Source organism: Schistocerca cancellata, chromosome 7, assembly GCF_023864275.1.
Source record: "Schistocerca cancellata isolate TAMUIC-IGC-003103 chromosome 7, iqSchCanc2.1, whole genome shotgun sequence".
Taxonomy (NCBI): domain Eukaryota; kingdom Metazoa; phylum Arthropoda; class Insecta; order Orthoptera; family Acrididae; genus Schistocerca; species Schistocerca cancellata.
The window spans coordinates 376,580,604-376,605,271 of NC_064632.1; the positions used below are offsets into that span (position 1 = coordinate 376,580,604).

The window sequence follows — 24,668 nt, forward strand, 5'->3', positions numbered from 1 at the left end:
TGCAAAATGTTATGTAATGGTTGGATAACAATCTTGTCAAATCAGACTCTCTTATCCGTACTTTTAACAGCACAAAACTACCAATGCTTGTCAAAGAAGGTTTCCTATGCCTAAGTGTATGACCTTATTTCCCAAAACCAGTGTGGTGTTTTAAATGTCAGAACTTTGGGCAAATTACTCTTGGTTGTAAAGGAGAAGCGACTTCTGGCAAATGTGGTAAAGCTGCTCAAGATGCTGTTGGTAGTTCCTTTTCTCCAAAGTGTGTCAACTGCTCTGGGGATCACCCTATCCGGAATAGGGACTGCAGAGTTTTCCTTGAAGAATGGAAGATCCATGATATAAAAATGATGAAGTACATCCCGTATGGTGAAGCCATGAAGTTATACAAGTCCATGCAGGTGCCCATGTTCACTGTCTCATTATCTTCTGTTCTCAAACAGCAAGTCCAGAAAACTGATGACACTACACAAACTGAGGTTGCTATTGTCAGCACTAGCACCTGTGCTTGTCTGTGCACTTGTGCTGCTATAGTTTCCTTGAAGCCTGCCCCCTCCCCCCAAAATTTCAGAAAAGGACATGCTTCCTGACATCCTGTAACTACCTGCCCCTCCAAAGGTCAAGTCTTGCCCAATGCCCAGCACTCCTGCTACCACCACCACCACCACCACCACCACCACCACCACCACTTCAGAAGTTGTGGCTCCAAATCCACCTCAGACCAAAAAAATCTAAGTCGAAGGTGAAGAATTGCTCACTGGCAGAAGTATGCAGTCTGATGATATTGACGTCATCCTATCTGATTTCTCTCTTGAATCTTCTTCGGAGGTCATGGAGCTTGATGTCAGCTTGACGCATATTTAAGGAGAGCAAGAAAAGGACATGGCTGGCGTTTCTGGGTTCTATCACTTGTTCCACTTGCCCTACAAAAGTATGGGAAGCCATCCGGAAGAATTTCGGTAGACAAAGTCGTTTACTGATAGCAGTAATACGAATTGGGTGTTTTCAAACAACACTTGGAGATATTGTTCAAACAGTGATAGAGCATTTTGCGAAGACTGTAGCCCCTGCCAGCCAAGATCTGGCGTTTTGCTGTTACTGTGCATCTGTAGAGAGGGGCAAGTTAGACTTCAGATCCCACAATTGAGTCTTACAACTGCCCTTTATCCATGTGGGAGCTGGAATTGGCACTGTCTGAGACTCGTGATACTGCATCTGGTCATGATGTAATCTGGTTCTTCATGTTTTGACATTTGGCACCAGCATCCAAGGAAATCCTCTTTGAACGTTTTAATTTTATATGACAGTAAGGTCAATTCCCCAACTCGTGGAGAGAGACAGTTTTGGTACCTCTCCTCAAACCAGGAATGGACCACGCATGTCCCAGTAGTTATCGGGGTATTGCCATAACAAACTGTGTATGAAATACCCTGGAGTGAATTGTTAACCCTTGTCTGGTCTGGTTGTTAGAGACCAGATAATTCCTTAGCGACTCTCAGTGTGGATTCCAGAGATTTCGGTCCACTGTCGATAACCTGAATCTGCTAGGGGTGGCTATTCAGCAGGCTTTCCTATGTAAACATTAATGTATTGGTATATTCTTCAATATCAGTAAGGCATACTATATTACTTGGAGCACTGTATTCTTGCACAATTACTTCAATGGGGCTTTTGTGGCTTCATAAAGTATTTCCTGGCTCAGCAGTTTTTTAGGAGTTGAGTTGGTGGCACACTGTCAGATGGTTTTTAGCCGGAGAATGGTGTCCCTCAGGGCAGTATTTTAAGTGATACCCTCTTTGCCATAGTCATAAACAATATTACATCTATGAGAAATAGACTTGTACAGTGCTCATTTGTGGATGATTTTGCTGTATTCTGTTCCTCCTCCAGTGTTGAAAAAGTGAACCATCAATTGCAACTTACATTGCAGAGGTTAGAGGAGTGAGCTGCAAAGACAGGACTTCAGTATTCTCCAGATAAGTGTGTGTGTTCATTTTAGTCATTCTCGTCATATTTTTTATTTACTTGACTTGCATATGAGGGACACCATCCTACACTTAAGAGACTTAATGAAGCTTCTTGGCCTCGTTTTTTACTCCAGATTGTCGTAGCTGCCACACCTGAGAGACCTGAAAACCAGAACCCTCAAGGCACTGAACATCACAAAGTGCCTTAGCCACAGGACTTGGGGAGCATACAGAGCACATCTGCTTCAGTTTTATGAAGCTTTCATGCATTCCCAGCTGAACTATGGGGGCACAGTGTATGGATCAGAGTGGCCTTCTTATTTGAAGATCATGGATGCTGTCTACCATACAGCGATTCGGCACGCCGTGGGTGGTTATAGGACCAGACCCATACCCAGACTCTGAGCTGAGGCTGGTGAACTGCCACTCACCATCCAGCAGAAGCTCCTCGTGGTGTGTCAGGCACAGAAGTTCCTCATAGCTCCAACTTCACCCACATACCATGCTCTTACCCATCTGCCTCTGGAATGCCTTTTTTCCATCTGTCCATGAACCACAATGCCATTTGGGATCCGTGTGCTGTGGGTGCCGGAGTCACTTTGTGTTGAGTAAGTAAAAGCACAACTCCAGGGTTTTAACAGTCTGCTGCCGTGGTTTCTGCAAAGGCCCAGGATAATTTTGGACTTGGTGCCATACAGTAAAGATTACACTCCTGCTTCTGTTTTAAGTGCGATATTTTCTAACATTTTATGTGAGCACCGCAACTATGTAGCCGTCATTACGGATGAATCTAAACAGGGGGCCTCAGTTTGTTGCTCTGTTGCTTTTCCGGATCGTGTTCTCATGGTCCAACTGGCTCAAGAATTTACCATCTTTGATGCAGAAGTATATGTGATCTTGAGGGTCCTGGAGCAGATGAGACATTCTTCCAGTGCTAAATTTCATGTCCCTTCCAATTCTCTGAGTGCCCTTCACTCTCTGAAACATTTGTACCCAGCAGACAACGTAATACAGAATATCCAGGATGCCCTCCTCCAGCTATGACGACTGGGGAAGGTGGTGTTTTCTACTATACCAGGGCACATGGGGCTTGTGGCGAATGGAAGGGTGGATCTAGCAGCCAAGGAGTCATGTTGTTAACCTAATATATTTCAGCGTGCCATTGCCCTCCATGCTGTAACCTTGCTGTTGAGCTCCAGAGGCTTGCGTAAGTGGGAGGATGAGTGGCTGGAAGTGACAGACAATAAGCTCCATGTAGTAAAGCCCACAATGTGGCCAGGGCATACCTCCTTCCAGCCATGTTGATGGGACAAGGTCCTCTTTACTTGTCTTCGCATAGGCCGCAGCAGTATGACGCATGGCCTCCTGCTCGGATGAGAGGACTTTCCTATGTGTGGTGCTTGTGGCGTCAGATAACTGTGTGCCTTATTTTATTGGACTGTGTTTTATTTTCCAACCTGTGGGTGGTGGCAGACTTGCTGCCAGATCTGCCCTCTATTTTAAGTAATGTTCAAATGAATGAGGTTTCTTGTTTTTAGGTTTTGTGAATTGGCCGACATTTTTCCCAAGATTTTAGGGCAATGGTTTTAATATGTTAACGGGGTGACTGGCTCACCCATATTTTTGTAATTGATCAGCCAGTCACATTTGCCTGTGCCTTTCTTTTAGCTCCTTTGTTGTTTCTACTTTTATTTTAATCTTATGTATAGCTACTTTTATTCTTTCTCTGTTGTTTTAGAACATGTAAGATAGTGTGATTGTGTGCTCAGTTCGAGTGCATTTCTGATGAGCAATTTTTGAGGTTTTAGCCACATTTGTTTATTTTAATAAATGTATGGGTGCTTTTATGGCCTCGCTGTTGAGTGCTTATAAGCTCCTCCAATCATCATCATCATCATCATGTGTTCATCCTCATTTACTTTTCCCTAAATTACTTAAAGTGGGTGTTTCGATTCCTTCATTAATTTTACAGTGGTTTATTTCCTCATCTCCCCATCTTCTACTGAGGTCATTGACGAGCTGCTACATTATCACCTTCAGTTTCCTATTTGTGAGCTCAGGAATTAAGTTTACAGTTCAGTTTGACTCTTTCATGTTATAAAGGTTTGTAATGTCTTAACGGCAATTTGTTGATTGGTTTGTCAGCTTCTGTTGTACCATCTGAATTGCTCTGCATCCATCTATATAGAAACAGTCATCTCACGCATCATTAGTCTTCAAGTTAAATATCTACCAGAGAAAATTCTGTAAAATGACAAAAAGCATCTGCTCAGCAGTAGACATAAGATGAATTACTATGAAAATGTTTTGCCCATTTGTTTGAATGTGTGTGTGTGTGTGGGGGGGGGGATTAATTTTGTTAGTATGAAAAACAGTAATGTCACATCTTTTGGAGCTCCATTTGAGGAAGTTTCTTCATATACTTCATATACATTACTTGAATTATTTATCATAAATTCTTGCACTCGTTTTGTTAAATGTGATTATAGCCAATTGTTTGCTAATGCTGTAATGCAATGAAACCTTGATTTTTCAAGCAGGTGGTCAAGTCAACTTTTCTACAGTATAATGCCTTTGAACATTTCACAGAAATATGAACCGGAGTTATTTTATTACTTAATATGCATAATATTTTGTGAGTGAATGTATCAGTGGGGCAACACATTAGCAGAGTAAATTGTGATTTACTAAATATATTATTTCTATTAAGGCAGTATATTGTTCTGGGGCAAGAAATAGAGAATGTCATTAACTAACTGATCAGTATTTATTGACACATGGCCTGTAGCGTTTCTTATATATTTCGCCAGTCCAGAAATATTATTGTTGATAAGTTGGATACATATTGCCAGTTCCATGAAACAGGCAATAATTCCTGCTTTAATGTTTAAGAGCATTTTGTTATTGTGTATGTTATCTGAGTACAGCCCCACGGTATTTCAGAGAGGGTATCAAAGTGAGAAAATAAAGTAGTTTTTGAAAACAGCCACAAGTCAGATTTGTTATTTTTTATTGGTGGTTTTGATCCTCAAATGAGCAAATTGAGATAATACAGAAATTTACATTGACGTCAACTTACATTGATGTAAAGTACATATTCTATTTCCAGTATGGTGGTATGTGATTTCCAGCATATTGTCTGAAATTTTTCATAATGACTTGGAAATTTGGTTTCTGATAAATTCCCCAAAATAAAACATAAAATACTTTATTATCGTTGGTATGTTGATGACAGTATATTTCTATTTAAAGGAACCAAGCAAGATTGAAATGATGTAATAGACAAACTCAACCACATCACCCAAAAATTAAGCTCGCAGTTGAACATGGAAGAGAAAATAGCATCAATTTTCTCAATTTGCCAATTAGTAGATTGAATGGGAAACATATTTTTAAAGTTTTCAGGGTGCCTACATATTCAGGTATAATTATTGGGAGTAATTCAAATCGTGCAATCCAGCACAAAAATGCATATTTCTATTCAACTTCACACAGAATGTTACAATTACCAAAGGTGAAGACAGAGCTACAGAATTACAGACAATCAAAAAGATAGCTTTAGGGAACAATTACCAAGAAAGTGATATAATGAAAGTGTACCACACTATACAGAAAAATATTAAATGAAAGAAGGGAAAAAAAAAAAGAAAAACAACACAGACAAGGCAGTAGAAAATAAAAGGTATATTTCACTCACATGCAGAAGTCCTATAACAGACTGGATGGTGGGATGTTTCCCAAGACAGAAAGTTAAAGTAGCATTTCAAACTAGCATCTGCCTTAAAGGCATGCTAATACACAAAGAGAACGTACACAAAGGACAAATACAATAGTTCAAGAGTATATAAAATGAAATGCTGAAATTGTCAGAGCATGTACATTGGTTAAACTGGAAGTTAGTTAGTTAGTTAGTTTGTTAGTTACTTTTAAAATATTTTATATAGAACATTTCAATTTAAATTCAAATCCTACAGCACTGGATGAACATTTGTGGACAACTAGACATACAAGTACAAGATAGTATGAAAATTATTCACACACAGTTAAAGATCTTCTGTTAAATTTTTTGAAAGATTTGGAAATTATTGTAAAAAAGGAGAAAAACCCACAAGATCTATTAAATGAACAAAACAAATTTAACCTGCATAGATTCTTCCATGTATTCATGAGGTACTGTTGATGAGGAACCGAAATATAATGCTTGCCATAATATACTAACAGAAATATTTTTAAGAATGCTAATTCTGAATGTGTATTTATAAAGACATTTTTAAATATGCATTTTTTATAATGTATTTTAAAAGATATTTTAATTTTTACAAATGTACTGATATCTTTTTGAAGATAAGCAGATATGTACAAGTATGAGATGTCTGTGCACAAACCAATAAAAGAGACAATTAAAATGCAAATTTCATTTTCTGTCTTTGGATACACTATACCTTGCATATTACAAGTACTGTTGTTCAGTCAGTTTAATCTTTGGCATTGTCAATGTCATCATTTACTTCTGTACTTTAGTATAGCCAGTTTAAACTTTAGATCTGCCAGCCAACTTTAAATATAATCTTTAATGCTATCAGCCAACTTTAGATGCAAGTCACCATACTGGAAGCAGCGTATTGTACTTAACATCAGTGAAAGTTTGTCAATGTAAGTTTTTGCATCTTTAACAGTGTATATTCTGGTGACACTTTTGTTCATTTGAACACAGAAACCGGTAAATAAAAAATTCTAAGTCCGACTTAGTCTAAGCAGTTGCTCCCCATGCAGGGAATGCCTCCTCATGCTAGACAAATAAAGGATCTGTGAGTGTAGCAACAGGGTTTTCTCTTACTATAACTACAGTTTTGCATCAGTTTACTGCTGTGGCCCACTTATAGAATAGAAAGCAAAGTGATTGACTTAATAATACATTTCCTAACCATATTTCTTTTACAGGATGCTTGTAGCAGCTACAGTTTCTTTAAACCCAGCTGGTGATCGTATGAACCTAAGGCATACCACATTGATGCCAAATATTCATGGGCTTCCAGCACTTTTGTGCCTTATTTTTGCCCCTGAAATAGAACTCAGGTAATTCTGCTGCAGTTACTGTATATTTTGACAAATGAATTTGTAATTTTCGTCTTGTTGAATTGAAGTGGTCCTGTAAAAAGGATTGGTGTTGATACAGCATTCAAACTAGGAACCAGGGTGCACACCACCTGGATTCCACAGCAGACATGCATCTTCAGTTAGTTGTGGGTGGAATAAACATTATCCACTGCACATTCTGTCAAATATACTTTGCAATCACAAAAAAAAGTATTTACACACAGCTTACCACATGCTGGACCAGTGTAACACCATATAAATTCTCCAAGACTTTAGTTCTATCCAGACGTAACCATTATTATACTAGTTAATGTAGAGGCAGTAAAAATTAAAAATGTGTGGAATAAGAGAAATGGACTGAGACTTAAATTAGACAAATTTTCCTCCTTGCTGTTGACAAAATAAACTCAACCAAAAATCAAACAATGGAAAATCCAGGGTGGAATGTAACAATATTATGAGAAGGAAAGTTGCTACTCACCATATAGTGAGATGCAGATAGGCACAACAAAAAGATTTTCCGACTTAAAGCTTTTGGACAATGGCCTTTGTCAACAACACACACACACACACACACGCACACGCACGCACGCATGCAAACGCAACTCACACACGCCACTGCAGTTTCAGGCAACTAAAACCACACTATGAGCAGCAGCACCAGTGCATGATGGGAGTGGCAACTGGGTGGGGGAAAGGAGGTGGCTGGGGTAGGGAGGGGGAGGGATAGTATGGTGGACTGTGATGTGCTGCAGGTTGGCAGGTGTGCAGAGAGAGGTGGAGGAAGTAGTGGAAAAGGAGAGACCTAGAGAGAAAAAGAGAGAGAAAAAGCTTTCTCTCTGTGTCTCCTTTTCTGCTGCATCCCCACCATACTATCCCTCTCCCTACCCACTCCAGGTGTGTGTGTGTGTGTGTGTGTGTGTGTGTTTGTGTGTGCACGTGCGCATGTGCATGCGTGCGCGTGCGTCCGTCTATTGTTGACGAAGGCCATTGGCTGAAAGCTTTAAGTGTGAAAATCTTTTGTTGTGCCTATCTGTGTGTCAGCATCTCCACTATGTGGTGAATGGCAACTTTCCTTCTCATAATATTGTAAAATCCACCAAACCTGCTCCAGGGACTGCTTTGTCCTGTATCTGTAATTTGTGACCCAGAATTTTTTAGAATTCCACGAATTTTTAATTGTTTTAGATCGGAGTTAAATTTTTGTAATTTTGACTGGTAAGAAATGACACACTAACAAAAAAAATTACTTTAGCTCAGTACTGCAGAATAGCAATGCAACAATAAAATATAAATGAGAGAAAAACAGCAATGTAAAACTTAGCTTGCAAAGAAAATGCATCATTTACAACAAAACAACACTTAGTTTCAGTTTTCTGATTTTATTTTTTGCTGGCAATCAAGCATTAGTTGCTTTGTAGAACAGTGAAGCTGTTTTTGTCAGTTTTCTAAAGAAATTTGGCTTTTATTAATCTTTTCCATAGAGGCAGTCAAATGATTTGAAAGGAAGTGTTTCATTCCATACTAATAGCTAGTTTCAACTGTTCACTGAATTTCAAGTGCACATTTTCATCTTCTGGCACGTATGGCATTATGTCACAATAAAGAACCAAACAATAGATAATACAGTAATAGTACTCTAAGAAAATTGGCATCCGGTTGCCCAAAAACCACAATGAAAAGCTTTAGTAAAATTTTACATACCTGCCTTCCATGAAACGCAGTGTTTTTCGATCACAAGAAATGTTTCAACACTTGACTGGTACTGCCTCTAGGCTTGACGTTATTTCATAATTTGTATTGTTTGCATTTTAAATCTACAGAACACCATTCTTTTGTAAATTATGAATTGACAACACACCATATTTTATAATTGTAACTCCCCACAAGGCTTTATATTTACTCCTGGAATATAATATAAACTGCCAGTTATGCAGTTCCTTGGCATCACAAGTAACCTTGTTAAGCTTTATACGTTTTGATAAAGTTATAAAAAGCTTAATTTTCATAGTTCTGGTGTATACAAACAACAGTTTTTTTTACTTTTGCAAGAAATTTGTAATTCTTCTTACTAGCTTTTTGCAGTGCTGTTTTTGTTAAAATCACCACGTAGCAAAATATTAGTGTACTTTGAACTGTAGAGTCTAGTTTTGAAATGAATATTGTGCCAAGCACTGCTTTCTAATTTTGCATTCCTTATCAGTATAGGATATGATAAAACAATTGCCCTAAGTACATTAACTCCCATGTCACCGCTTTGCTGCACATGGTCACATGGTGCCACACTATGCACGAAATTCTAAACAGAAATGCAACGAAAGGTGTACGTGAAGAGCAAATACCAAGCACAGGCTTCCTGCATTATCATAGCTGCATATGCACAGTAACACCTGTCTTCTGGCATTCTATGGCAACTGCTCAAGCGAATCTCTTTCCAACAGGTTGCAGGAAAATATTGTGAATGAGAAAAAATTGCCTTTTACGCAACATGAATTATGTTCTGTGAGAACATGTGATGAATTTCTTAAATCGCAGAACATTTGACACTCGTTAATAACGTAACACATTGAGGACCAGCCACTTAGAAAAATTTTGGGCCCAGAAGACCTGATATTTGATGTCGTCATTTAATATTGTACTAGCTCATTTGTGTTTGAATTCTCTTAAAGGGTAACAAACACAAAAAGACCAATCTTATATGTGAAACCTTAGCTTTTCTTGTAGCTATGCTATGTATGTATTAATTTGAATTATGAACATTTCGTATTTGTGTATTCACACTACTCAACAGTCATGTTGCTATTTACTGAATGCATCAGGTGTCCTCTGAATATCTACTGTCTTGACTGGCAAGATAATGTGACATGTGCTGTTTGGTGGATCCTACATTTATATTTTTGTAATATGAAAATATGCAGCCTACATGTTGCTGCATATCAAAGATTTTTCCAAAAAGCATGATTTTATTTTGCTGGGTTTTGTTTCCTGGAGTGCTGGGGGGCTCTGTGGCAGTGTATAAAACCTTTACCGTTCAAGGGATTGATAAGTTTTACAGTTCCAGAGAAAGTGTATTTTCACCATAAAAATATGTATTTTTAAGCGGGGAATGCGGAAAAAATCCAGGATTTTTTTTTTTTGTTTCCTTGTCCACGTGTCCACTGTGCATATGGTGAAGAAATGATAAGTAGAAAAATACGCCTTACATCATAGCTTTAATAGTGGTGGTGGTGGTGGTGGTGGTGGTGGTGGTGGTGGTGGCGGTAGTAGTAGTAGTAGTAGTAGTAGTAACAACAACAACAACAAATGTCACCCTTAAAGTCACCTAGAAGCAAAAAATTCTGAGTAAATCAAAATATTTGAATTATAAATTAATATTTCCAAATTTTAGGCACTTATAGATAGAAATGTGTCACATATTCCAAACATGTTGTATAGACCAGTTTAGTTCAAGACTGTGTGTGTGTGTGTGTGTGTGTGTGTGTGTGTGTGTGTGTGTGTGTGTGTGTGCGCGTGCGCGTGCGCGCGCACACCTGTTTTATTTAAGATCAGTTTCTTGTTCTGCTGTAGTTATTGTTTATGTCTCATTGTTTCCAGGACTAATGAGGCAGTAACACAGTACACTGGTGCCTTATGCGGTCTGGGATGCAATCCAGACACAAACAAGCCTATATTCCCAGATCATGACCTGGAGGTCACATTTGACACAGAAATCACCATTGGTGATATTCAGAATGTAAGTGACATTCTGTTTTGGAATAGTTACCTATGATGTTTATTGAATTTTAGACTTTGCTAATGTTTGTAAGAAAATGGACTCTCAGTTTTAATCACATTTTAGCCTTTTCCTTTTATCTTGTTTTGTTTACTTTCATATTTGGAAATTAAATTATTAACAGTGCTCATAACTTGCCTGGTTGACTTTAACTGATTCTTAAACAAGTAGAAATTTTATGCCAGTAAATGGTTCTAGGTACTCAGTTAACTTTTTAGAACAGCAATGCATAGCATGTGGGCTGCATGCGGCCTACAATCAATCAGATGGCGGACCGTGCCTCAGCGTTCATTCTTGTAATTCTTTTTTTACTCACCTTTCATTCTCTCCTTAAAATGGGAGTGTGAGCCCTTGTGGAACTTAGTTGTTTTATGCCATGCCATAAAATATTTTTTTGTGAAACAAATGATGTGAACCACACACACACACACACGCTCACACACAGACACACACACACACACACACACACACACACACACACACACACACAGAGAGAGGGTTTTGTGATTCGCAGTATTAGTTATTAGTAAGTCCATACACCCCTGGTTTAGAACATGCTTGCTTCTCCACTGATGAGCATAATCTTGTATTACTTTGTGAATCATCTTATGTACAGAGTGCATTGAAAGAACTTCACCAAGTATTTATGTATTTGTTAATGTAACTCCAATTAATAATAAAATATAATATGCAGACTAGATATAACTATTGATCAGCGAGATTTCATGAATATTGCCAGGTTTAGTTAACTTAATGCAGTGTCATTTTGGCTATGTTCTTCCTGACCATCTTTTGCGTGAGCCTAAGACTAATACAGTTGAATACACATTGACAGTTTATATACACAAACTGTGAGAAAGTAGCCATACACATATCAGGGAAGAATATCAGTCTCATTATGAATAACGGAGAATAACATTCGTCATGGGAGATTAGAAAAAGGGAATTTTGATATAGTATTAGTTAATTACAGGAACATTCATGGAAAGATCCCAGAACTAGTCACACATATAAATGGTAACAGTGCCCACATAGTGCAAGGGACAGAAAGGTGGCTCAAACTAAATGTTAATAGCAATGAAATTCAAAATTCAAATACATTTCGCAAAGGTAGGCAGCAAAATGGTGATGGAAGCATATTTATAGCCATAAGTGATACAATATTATCAATTGATGTTAGTGCAGATTCATAAAATGAAATAATGTGGGTGAAGATAAGTGTTAAAGGTGTGTCAAACATAGTAATGTGATGCTTTTATAGTCCACTTGCCTCAGGAACAGCTGTAGTTGCAGAAAACACTTCAGGTAAAATTTGGAGGTGCTGCATAAATAGCCTGATAATGCTATAGTATTATTTCATCTTACTAGCTGTAGATTGGGAGACTGTTTATTACGATGGGTACTTGGGGCAGGGAATCATATGAAATTGTTTGAAATGCCTTACCTTACCTTGAGCAGTTAATTAGAGAACAGAATTGCGAGGGTAACATTTTAGACCCCAGTTTGCAAGGAAGCTTGAACTTTCTGACTCAGTTAACACAGAGCATGGAATCGATTATCACCCTCGGGGCTCAGCATTCGTTTGCCGAGTACAGTCTTGGCGACCCCATGGTTTCTGAGCCGGGGACTCTCAGCACTGCCTGTCTGCTGTTACTGTAAGCTCTGGGCATGCTTCACCGACCACTGTGTGGCGCGGCAGTGGAACGTTGTATGTCTCAGGGAATGGGGATCTAGGCTTGACCACCCAGATTTCGAGGATGGTAAAAACCTCTATAAAAAAAATGCTCAATTTCAAGGTGTGCTATGTGCTGATGAGATGCTTGGCTGTTGAGGTGGAACAGTCATTAGCGGCATTAGCGGGCAACCTCTGGGGAAGTGCCCCATCTCAGTTGTGTAAGTCTTACTCAGGCACGCGGGGCTCTGTCTGAATGGACCCTTGTTTCCCTAGCTGCTCATGGGACTGAGATGGAACCCTCAAAATCTTCTTCTCCTGCCGGTGGGAAGGGTGTACCACATGGGAGTAATCACACCCAATCCTCCAAACAAATGAGGGATACTAGCCCTCCTGGTAATCTACATCAGTTGAATTATAGTAACAGGGCTCAAGGATTCATAAATAAAAATGTGTTTTTGGTCATTGAGAGCAAGGAGGGGACATTTGAAAAAGTGTCCCCCTTCTATATCCATAAAGGCTTGGAAGGACTTTCTGGAAGTCTGAAGTATATTAAACGGCTGCGGAATGGTTTCCTACTGATTGAGGCTAATGGGACAAAAGAGGTGGAAGTAATTATGAAGACCAAACAATTGAGTGAATATGATGTAACTGTTGAACTATATAACTCCCTTAACACTGGCAAGGATGTGGTCACTTGCCGTGACGTTATGGAAATCAACATAGCTGAATCTGAACAGGAATGGGCATTATAGGGGACAGTGGACGTAGAGCAAAGGATGCATATGAATAATGGGGAAATTGAGAAGATCGTCACCTCCATTGTGACCTTTAATTCTCCAACATGCCTGACCACATCGCAGCAGGTTTCCTCCTGGCCTTATGTACCTAACCCTATATGATGCTATAAATGCCAGCATTTTGGTCACACAGTGCTGAGTTTCTGGGATGAAGTGACGTGTGGGAAATGTGGAAAGAGAGCCCATGAAACTGGGATTGACTGTCCATCTCCACCAGTATGCGTTAACTGCTTCGGGAGCCACCCAGCCTGGAGCCAAGACTTCCCTGTTTTTGCACAGGAATAAAAAATTCAGGAACTGAAAGTTATCAAGCGGATCCCCTATGCTGAAGCCCAAAAGGAATATAAACCTCCTGTCTTTACCACTTGTTATGCTTCCATGGGGCAGAAACTTGTTTCTAAGGTAAATGCTTCGACGCAGACCATACACCACCATCACCTTTACTTGCATGTGTCCATGACAAGGCAAAGCAAGTAAGAATAGAGCAATCCAAGCAGCCACCACAGAAGAGACCAGCAACAGTTCTGTAGTGAGTGTCATGAAGGCACACAACAAGTAGAGTACCTCTCAATGCCCCCTCTCTCCCACATCCTTGAAAGGACAGGGTGGAGGGAAAGGTTCATGATGTTCGGGCCAAAAGTTATCCCGAGCACTATCAGACATTATTCTTTCACATCTGACTGAGGAGGAGGACATCGTGGAGTTAGATGTCTTGGAGGATCCAAGCAGCCCCTCCACTCCTCCTCGCTCTACAAGTATTTCACCCCCGCAGTGCAAAGATAGGAGTAAATTAAAACCACATCGATGAAATGGCTCCCATCCTACAGTGGAACTTGCAGGGGTTCAGGACGCATGTGGATGAACTCCGTCTCTTATCTCAGGGTAGACCACTTTGTGTGTCTCCAGAAGACTCATATGGATCAATCGTACACGCCAGAGCTAAGAGGCTATGTACTCCACAAAAAGGATGACCTTAGTGGAGAGAGAGCTGGAGCAGGCGTAGGTATTGTCGTCAGTACCAACTACCACTGCTCGCGTCTCTCACCTACAAAGACCTTACAAGCAGTTGCTGTATCAGTACACATGCATCATCTGTTGACAGTATGTTCCATTTACTTGCCCCCATATGATGTGCTCGATGAAGAGGCCCTAACTGACTTTATAACACAGCTCCCTGCCCCTTCATTCCCTGTGGCAATTTTAATACACAAAATGTGCTTTGGGGCTCCGCAACTACCTGCTCCAGGGGTAGAGCAATTTAGAGGCTTCTCATGTCATCATGTGCATACTTGTTAAATACGGTACAGAGCATATATTTCTGCACAGCAACTGGGTCGTTCTCTGCCATTGATCTGCCACTTTGCTCTCCAGCTCTTGCTCACACTGCTCAATGGAAAGCCGTTGACGACTTGCACAGAAGTGATCACTTCCCGGTCTGAATTCATCTGACAGACAGAGTGGAAACCAAAAGAAAACCACTGTGATGGGTGCTCGGTAGAGCAGGCTGGACACTTTTTAGCCAGTTGGCCCAATTTGAACATTGTGCCAATGTCGAGGCTTGGGTGGATCATATTACCAAAATGTCTCTGCAGCATCCGTTCTTCCACAGACCATGGGACAACAGAAGAGGTAAACTGTCCCGTGGTGGATTGACAAATGCCGTTCTGCAATCAGAACTCTGGCTCTGCGTAGGTTCAAGTGTCAGCCAGACACAGAGAATCTTGCAGCCTTTTGGGTGGCGAGGTTAAAGTGTCACTGAACTATTCAAGAGAGCGAGAAGAGGTCATGGCTACAGTTTCTGAACACCATTAATCATGCCACCAAAAGTTTGATTGTATTGGAGATTATCAGGAGAATTTCTGGGAGAGGAGGCAGGTTCCCCATGGTTGCTGTAATGGGGAACGACACACTCCAAACCAATCTGCAGGACACTGCCCAGACTATAGTGGCGTATTTTGCCACAGTTACTGCAACAGCCAGACAGAATCCAGGTTTCAAATGCCATAGAGCGGTTGCTGAGAGGTGTAGTTTCGACTTCAGGTCCATCTCTAATGAAGATAACAGCTGCCCATTTCCATGTGTGAGCTGGATTCTGCATCGTCGGTGGCTCAAGACACATCCTCTGGTCACAACAGGATCCATTGCAGTGTGCTGCAGCACCTCACAAGGGGAAGCAAAGATATCAACCTCACACTTTTTAATGCCATTTATATGCTGGGTATCTTTCCCAACTCGTGGCAGGAGACAGTTTTAATTCCTCTTTTAAAACATGGCAAAGACCATACTTCCCCAAGTAGTTACCATAGTGTTGCCCTCACTAGCTGTGTGGGAAAGACCTTGGAGCAGATGGTCAACTGCCACCTTGTCTGGATCTTAGAATAAAGGAGCCTCCTTAGTTGCTTTCAGTGTGGGTTGAGGAAGTATCGCTCCACTGTTGATAACCTGGCCCTCCTGGAGGCGGCTATACAATAGGCATTCCTGTACCGGCATCACCTTCTAGGTATATTTTTTGACATCGAGAAAGCCTACAATACTACTTGGAGGCATCTTATCCTGGAGCAGCTTCACAAATGGGATTTTCATGGTTGTCTTCGCATTTTTATTAAGTCCTTCCTCTTGCCACAATATTTTAGATACTGAGTCGGTGATGTCCTGTCTGATTGCTTTGAGCAGGGGAGCGGTGTCCCTCAAGGTAGTGTTTTAAGTATGACTCCCTTTGTCATAGCTATTAATAACATTAAGTCCATAGTGAAAAGTCCTGTCCGGTGTTCTTTGTTTGTGGATGACTTCTCTATGTTTTGATCTTATTCAAGCCTCACAGCGTCAACACGTCAGTTGCAACTAATTCTTTGACATTTGAATGAATGGGCGCAGAAGAGTGGTTTTGAGTTTTCCACCGAGACGTCTGTATGTGTTCTTTTTAACCATTCTCGTTCCATTTTAAACTTTCCTGAGTTGAGGATGAGGGACACTGTCCTTACTTTTAAAGACGCAGTGAGGTTTCTGGGCCTCATATTGGACTCTAAGCTTACATGGTTACCACATCTTAAGGAACTGAAAAATGCTCGCTTAAGGCTTTAAGTATTTTAAAATGTGTTAGCCACAGTACATGGGGAGCAGACAGGACTTCTGCTCCAGTTTTACAGGGCATTTGTGCGATCTTGGCTCAATTAGGGATGCACGGCGTATGGGCCTGCGAGACCTCTTATTTAAAGATGTTGGACATGGTGCACCATGAAGGGATTTGGTTGGCCACTGGGGCATTCAAAACAAGCCCCATACTAAGCCTGTGTGCAGAGGCTGTTGAACTGCCACTTCACTTCAGGCAATGGCTGTTCACGGTGGGCCAGGCATATAAAACACTGTCCACACCATACACAGCCGCCTACCATACCACTGCTCAGCCTCCACTGGAAAGGCTTATTGGTAATTGGCAACAGGCAATGAGGCCCTGTGGGATTCCTGTACAGGATTGCCTTCTAGAGATGGGTGTTGCTGGTCTTCATGTTTCACATCGAGGTGGGGGCAGATTTCCATCTTGGCTTCTTCAGAGGCCCAGATTTATTTTAGACTTGACGAATTTTAAGAAAAATCATATGTCTGATTTTACATTTCAATCTCTGTTTTTTAACGTTTTAGATATGCATCACAGCTTCACAGTAGTGAACACTGATGACTCCAAAAAAGGAAATTCCTTTGGCTGCTCTGTCATGTTCCAAGATTCGCCTTTCTGACAAGTATATCATTTTCTCAGCGGAGTTACATGTGATCGTGAAGGCACTGGAGCAGATGCGTTGTATTCGGGGCAAACAGTTTCTCATTTGCTCCAATTCCCTTAGTGCCTTACAATCGTTATAGGACCTGTACCCAGCTGAGAAGTTGGTCTGGCTGATATATGACCAATTGCACTTACTCCAGTGGAAGGGTAAGCAGGTGTCATTCTGCTGGGTGCCAGGTCATGTAGGGATATGGGGAAGTGAACAGGCCGATTGGGCTGCCAAGGAGGCCTGCAGAGGAAAGGATGTGGCGCAGTGTCCTATTCCTTTGCAGGCTGTCATTTCTGCACTACACAGGAAGTGCATGCAGTTGTGGGATGAGGAATGGCTGGCGGTGAAGGCCAATGAACTGTGGTTGGTGAAGTCTACAACCTGGCCGTGGCATTCTTCCTACCAGTTGCTCAGGTGGGATGAAGTGACGCTTACACATCTTAGAATTGGGCACTGCCCTCTCACATGTAGCTTTTTACTAAGGCGAGAGAGTACCCTGTTGTGAGATGCTTGTGGCATGTGCATCTCTATCCGCCATATTTTAAAGGATTGCATGGTATATCATGATGCAAGGGCATAAGCAAATATTGGTGGGGATCTACTCTCTGTTTTAGCTGATGATGAAACTAGTTGGAGTGAGGTTTTAAAGTTTTGTGATGTGTCTAGACTCTGGCCTAAACTTTTAGGCTGGAGGTTTTAATGTGTTGCAGAGTGGCTGGCTTCTCCTTTTTTTATTCTTGTGGTCAACCAGCCATATCATCTGCTATATTGTTTTAGCTCATTATACCGCTTTCTTCCTGTGTTGTTAATGTTTTACTACTGACGTAATACTTAATTTTCTGACTTTGTTACCTGTGTTATATGTGCTGTTGTATCTTCCTGCTTTGTGTATTTTACGGACATTCATCTCAATCTGTTTCCACAGGTGCTAAAGACCTTCCTGTTGTGTGCCCATACAAACATGTCCACATCCAGGTCCACAGAATCGATTATTATAATGCGATTGTAGCACCACTGACTGCAGTTATAAATAGGATTATATTTGTACTTAGTATGTGCAACAGAAATAGATTTCTGATTACTTAAGTTGTTAACATCAAACATCATCTCTGAGACTGAAAATTTTTAGCATAAATGGTCAAAGTTCAAGACAGCCATATTTTATGGACTATAAGATGCATTTTTTCCTTCAAAAAATTGCCCCCAAAATTCAGATGCGTCTTATACTCAAAATTGACATAAAAATGTCCAGTGTTTGATTTAAAATTCCCAATAGTTTTAAAAATGGCTATATCTTCAATGCCACAGGAAATTTATCTCTATTTGGCAGCATATGATTGAACTGGCAGCAGCAGCGCACCAATGCAACGAATATCAGTTATAGGGATACACAAGCTTGGTAACACTGTCTCCTGTCCACCATGCCATCAAAAAGTGAGAACTCTGTCCAGCCTGTCTTGCATCATTGCAGTCTTTGGTGCCAGTGAACATGAATTGAAAGTGATTTGTGTTTTCGGTAACAATATAATAATTTTGTTAGTAGCTAATTTTGTAATGGAAAAAATGAAAGTAATTCATATGATGTGGGCTAAATATTGAAAGTTAATAGCATATGCAAAAGAACATGGAAACAGAGCAGCTGAGTGGCATATCTGTTATAACGTCAAGTTGAACACACATATTTCACAACGACACAACACATGTAAGTCACAGAGCCAGTTGACAAAGCAAGACATGTGAACACAGTAACATTCAAATGAGCACTGAGTCCGAGCCTAGCGGCTGCTGGCTGGCTGGCTGGCCGCTTAGGTGGCGCGGCTGCTGCATGGCTGGCAGACAGCGCCGCATGTCAAGGACGCGCGTAGTTGCGCGGCGGCACTTTGAATAATCGGCGAGTCACAACACTTTTCCCCCCTTTGAAATTTTTGCACTGGTCTTGATGGAGGTGGCCTGTAGATTGCTAACGTCCATAGGCGTTGTTTGACTAGCCATAAAGTCTCGAGGAGGCGGCTTCCCATACGGACGGAAGTGTCCCTGATGATAACGATGACAGGAGACGTAGGAGTCGAATCTGCTGGGGCCCCGTGCACCAATTTGCCCATTGCGGCAAGTCCGGTTGATATAACAGGAGACATGGGCGATGTGTCGGCGTCTGTAGGAGAAGTAGGTGAGTAGAGTTGCTCCAACAGATGATGGTCATCCGGTTCCTGCATGGGCACGTCTCCTGGTGGCATCCGTTCTCGTACTGGAACCAAGATGACGGTGAGAGGGCTGTGTTGTGAGTAATGAGAGACACCAAGATCCCAAGCGTCGGGTAGAGCCGAAGGTGGTGTAGCGGCATTCGGAACAGGCGTTGCCGCACACGAGGCCGAAGCTGGTCCGAATGACGCACTGCAACACCTGTGTCCATCTGGATTTCATACAGGCATAGGCCATGGTGTCGTAAGATGCGGCCAGGACTCCATTTTGGCCGCCTGCCATATCCCCGTACCCATACAAGGTCGCTGGCGGTGAACTGGCCAAGCGAAGGCACCCGCGGCCGTGAGGTGGAAGGCCGCAGAAGATGAAGTAGGGTGTGGGGCTGTTGGCCATGTAAGAGCTCAGCCGGACTGTGGTCGCCCATGGGGGTGAAACCATTATCAGTGACAAGAGTAGAGGGAAGGCCTTCCAAAGAGAAAATGCGAGCTAGAGCATTTGTGGTTGCCGCGGTGGTAGGCGACGTGCAACGGACAATGGAAGGAAAGTTAGAGTAGACGTCAATTACGAGTAGCCAATAAATACCTAAAAAAGGTCCCGCCAAGTCAGCATGAATATGCTTGCAGGGCTTCTCAGGTGAAGGCCACGGTGACAAAGACGACTTTGGGGCGGCAGCCTGTGACGCACAAGGGCCGCAGGCAGCGACCATGTGTGCGATTTGAGAGTCGATGCCGGGCAAGTACACATGACAGCGCGCCAGAGATTTTGTGCGAGAGACACCCCACTGCTCTTGGTGAAGGAGGCGCAAGACCGACGCACGCAAAGACGCAGGAACCACAACACGCGGCGAAGCATTGTCGGTGGAAAGGAGGATAACACCATCCGTAGCTGTGAGGCGGTAGCGCAAAGCATAGTAGTTCCGCAGCGGATCAGAAGTCTTAGCAGACAGACGATCTGGCCAACCCTTATGAATACAGTGTAAAACCCAGGAGTGGGTAGGATCAGAACCCGTAGCAGCCGCCTCCAGTCTGCAGTGATAGGGAACCCGTCCACAACCCGCTGCTCGGCAACATCCAGGTGGAAACACAAAAGTTTGTCCCTATCGAATGCCAGATCAGGACCCATGGGAAGGCGAGACAGTGCATCAGCATTCGCATGTTGAGCCATCGGCTGGAAATGAATCTCATAATTGAAACGAGACAAGTAAAGAGCCCAACGCTGGAGGCGGTGTGCAGCCTTTTCAGGAAGTGACGTTGATGGATGAAACAAGGAAACAAGTGCTTTGTGATCTGTAAAAAGATGAAATTTGGATCCATAGAGAAAAACACCAAACTTATTAAAAGCTTAAATAATGGCCAAAGCTTCTTTTTCAATTTGAGAATATTTTCGTTGGGCATCCGTTAGCGTTTTGGAGGCGTAAGCAATGGGTTGTTCAGAAACGCCAGAAAAACGGTGTGCGAGGACTGCACCAACCCCGTATAGAGAGTCGTCCGTGGCAAGAACAAGATGTTGGCCAGGTCGATAAGTAGCCAGGCACGGGACCTGTCTCAGCATAACCTTCAATTTCTGAAAAGCCGCATTGCATGACGCGGACCAGTGAAAAGGCACGTTTTTATGCAAGAGGTGATGCAACGGCTGAGGCACCGAAGCAGCAGACGGTAAAAACTTGTGATAGTATGCCATTTTCCCCAAGAAGGCCTGCAGTTCCTTAACAGATGTAGGGCGACGAAGGGCATCGATCGCAGCGACAGTTTGCTGAAGCGGACGAATACCATCCCGAGAGAATTGAAACCCCAAGTACGTGATAGATGCCTGAAAAAATTGTGATTTCTGAAGATTATACTTAAGACCAGCAGTCTGTGAGACATGAAAAAGTGTGCGGAGGTTCTGAAGATGTTCTTCAGTGGTGGAGCCAGTGACAACAATGTCGTCCATGTAATTGATACACCCAGGGACAGGGAGCAATAATTGTTCCAAGAATCGCTGAAAGAGAGCAGGGGCACTGGCAACCCCGAATGGCAATCGTTGGTATTGATAGAGGCCAAAAGGCGAGTTAAGGACCAGAAACTGCTGGAAAGCAGCGTCGAGAGGAAATTGATGATAAGCTTCTGACAGGTCAGTTTTAGAAAAATACTGGCCACCCACAAGTTTAGTGAATAATTCTTCAGGTCGGGGCATAGGGTAAGTGTTGATGAGGCATTGTGCATTTACAGTGGCTTTAAAATCGCCACAGAGATGAATATCACCATTGGGCTTAGCAACAACAACGACAGGAGAGGACCACTCATGGGAAGTGACAGGAAGCAAGACCCCTGAAGTAGTGACACGATCCAGCTCCCGTTTTACCCAATCATGAAGGGCCAAGGAATGGGCCGAGTCCGAAAAAACTTAGGCCGAGCAGTGGGTTTGAGCATGAGATGAGCTTCAAAGTCGTTTGCACGGCCTAACCCAGGAGAAAAAAGGGACGAAAATGTCGTCGACAAGAAATCCAATTGAGCATAAGGAATAGCATCAGAGACGATATTGACAGAGTCATCTATGGAGAACCCAAGGCATCCAAACCAAAAAGATTTTTTGTGTTACTCTGGTCGACCACAAATATGGGAACACATGTGGTAGCCTGTCGTGTTGCTTTTTATCATTGTCAAAAACAACCAAATCAATCTTATCGCGCTTGGGCTGCTGAGCTTCATGGCCTCAGTCGAAAGTGTCAATTTGTTACTGACATTCACAAAGAATTCTACGCAGATTCCATGGTATGGGATGCTATTATCTGGTCGGCGCCTGACAAAGAAGTGAGACACCTCAGCATGAAATTGTCCCAAGAGAGAAATCTTATGTTTATTGTACGTCCGTAATTGCCGAGTGACAGGTGATAGGAGTGGAGAACCCAACTGAAGATACGTCTGAGAATTAATGATAGTGGCAGCAGAACCAGTATCCACCTGCATGCGAACATTCCAATCAAGGATTTGGACTGTGAGGAATAACTTCCCTGAAAGGGAAGAAGTGCAATTTACAGACAACACAGAAGCAGAATCAGCGTCACAGTCATGAACATCATGTATGCGGTCGAATTTGCAAACGGAAGACACATGACCCTTCTTTTTGCAATTGTGACACACGGCCCAACATTGGGGACAATCCTCGCGTGAATGTTTCGTAAAACACTGCGAACATGAAGAAAGTTGCCGGGGGTTTTGCTGCAGTTTCTGAGAAAGTTGTTTATGGTTAGGGCAAGGCTGCGTGTGGGAGCGTTCTGTGGCCATGTCGGTCGGGGGAGGGGGCACATGCCACACGCGTCGTCAACAGCGCAGAGGTTGTATGTCCCCGACCTCACCCTACGCCTCTATTTGCGCTCCAGCAACGCGAGAAATTTCAAAAGACTGCGCAATGGATAGGACTTCATCTAGAGTCGGATTTGCCAACTGAAGGGCATGTTGCCTCACTTCTTTGTCAGGTGCCGACCAGATAATAGCATCCCATACCATGGAATCTGCGTAGAATTCTTTGTGAATGTCAGTAACAAATTGACACTTTCGACTGAGGCCATGAAGCTCAGCAGCCCAAGCGCGATAAGATTGATTTGGTTGTTTTTGACAATGATAAAAAGCAACATGAGAGGCTACCACATGTGTTTGCTTATGAAAATATACTGACAGAAGTGAGCACATTTCAGCAAAGGACAAAGACGCAGGATCTTTCAAAGGAGCCAATTGCGACAACAACCGATACATTTGAGGTGAAATCCATGAAAGGAACAGATACTTACATGTTTGTTCATCTGTGACATGAAATGCCAAGAAGTGCTGTCAAAGATGTTTTACGTAATCAGACCAGTCTTCCGCCGTCTCGGCGTAAGGGGGAAAAGGAGCTATAGACAATGACGAGAAACGGCCCGCATTGGATGCCGCGACGAAATCGCGAATTGCCGATGTGAGAAGCGTTTGCTGTTCAATGAGACCTTGCAATAGTTGCTCTAAAGTAGCCATGGAAACCTGTGGGTCAACGATGAAAAGGAAAAATCCACTACCTCATTGCCAATTGTTATAACATCAAGTTGAACACACATATTTCACACATGTAAGTCACAGAGCAAGTTGACAAAGCAAGACATGTGAACACGGTAACATTCAAATGAACACTGAGTCCAAGTCTAGCGTCTGCTGGCTGGTTGGCCACTTAGGTGGTGCAGCTGCTGCATGGCTGGCAGACAGCACCGCATGTAGAGGACGTGCATAATTGTGCAGCGGCACTTTGAATGATTGGCGAATCACAACAATATCCATCAACAGAAAAAAACCATTTGCAGTTGGCTAGTAAAAAAGAACTGAAAAATGGAGAGGACTAAATTTGCAAATAGAGGACTGAATGTAAAACGGTCAAACAAAAAAGGTGACATATTGAAATGGATTCAAGGACACCACCAAAATGACACTGAAATTAATACAAAAATTATTGAAATACACACTTGCAAGCTAGGGCTACAGTGGAACTTAACAGACTTTAAGGGTGGGGTTGGTTGGTGCAACAGGTTTATGAAGTGCCATGGACTTAGCATGTGAACAGAAGCCAGTATGTCACAGAAAATGCCTCAAGAGTATGAAGAGAAAATATTATCTTTCCTTTGCATTATTATTCAACATCAAAAGAAAGTATGGAACTAAGCCAAATACCAAATACAGACAAAACTCCTCTGGCGTTTGATGTGCTGGGTAACAGAGCTGTTGCCATGAAAGGTGCTAAAACTGTAACCATAAAAACAAATGGACATGGCAAAATGCACTACACTGTTGTTCTCTCATGTTGTGTTGACAGTGCTAAACTTAATCCAGTGATCATTTTCAAGTGCAAAATAATGCAAACATCTTCTGAAATACTGCCAGAAGTTGGTGCTCGCATACAAGACAAGGGTTAGATGGACAACGCTGGTATGAACTTATGGATTAACAGAGTTTGGGAGAGAAGGAAAGGTGCTGTATTGAAGATGAGTTCTCTTCTTGTGTTTGATCAGGAGAGTACTCATTTGTAAAATTTTATGAAAGAGAAATTGAGACAGGAAAAAAACAAAGCTTACTGGTATTTCGGGAGAACTTACTTCACAATTGCAACCTCCTGATATTTTGATAAATAAACCATTTGAAGTGTATATAAGAGAGGAATGGAACAAATGCATGATGGAAGAAACTCAGCATGAACTCACACCAAAGGGAGCTTCAAAACAAGCTACAGTCAAACTTTTTATATCAGTTGATTTTTCAAGAAGTGTTGCATAAGCAACACACTTGATGCCAGTGAAGACCATCTTATATATGAAGAAGACAACAATGACAATGAAGAGGAAGAAGAAAGTTCAGATGATGATTTTCAGGGATTTTAAAGATCAGGTTGGTTTTATAA

General features: G+C 42.0%; 1 protein-coding gene across 3 annotated transcripts in view; it reads left to right on the forward strand.

Moving 5' to 3' along the window:
- The window catches only part of LOC126092186 (probable ATP-dependent RNA helicase spindle-E), a 272,749-nt gene that overhangs the window by 210,510 nt on the left and 37,571 nt on the right, over positions 1 to 24,668 (forward strand). For all 3 annotated transcript variants that reach the window (XM_049907663.1, XM_049907664.1, XM_049907662.1), the window contains exons 22-23: positions 6,906 to 7,040; positions 10,656 to 10,794. In XM_049907663.1, the coding sequence (XP_049763620.1) occupies positions 6,906 to 7,040; positions 10,656 to 10,794 (274 nt within the window). The remainder of the gene's footprint in view (positions 1 to 6,905; positions 7,041 to 10,655; positions 10,795 to 24,668) is intronic.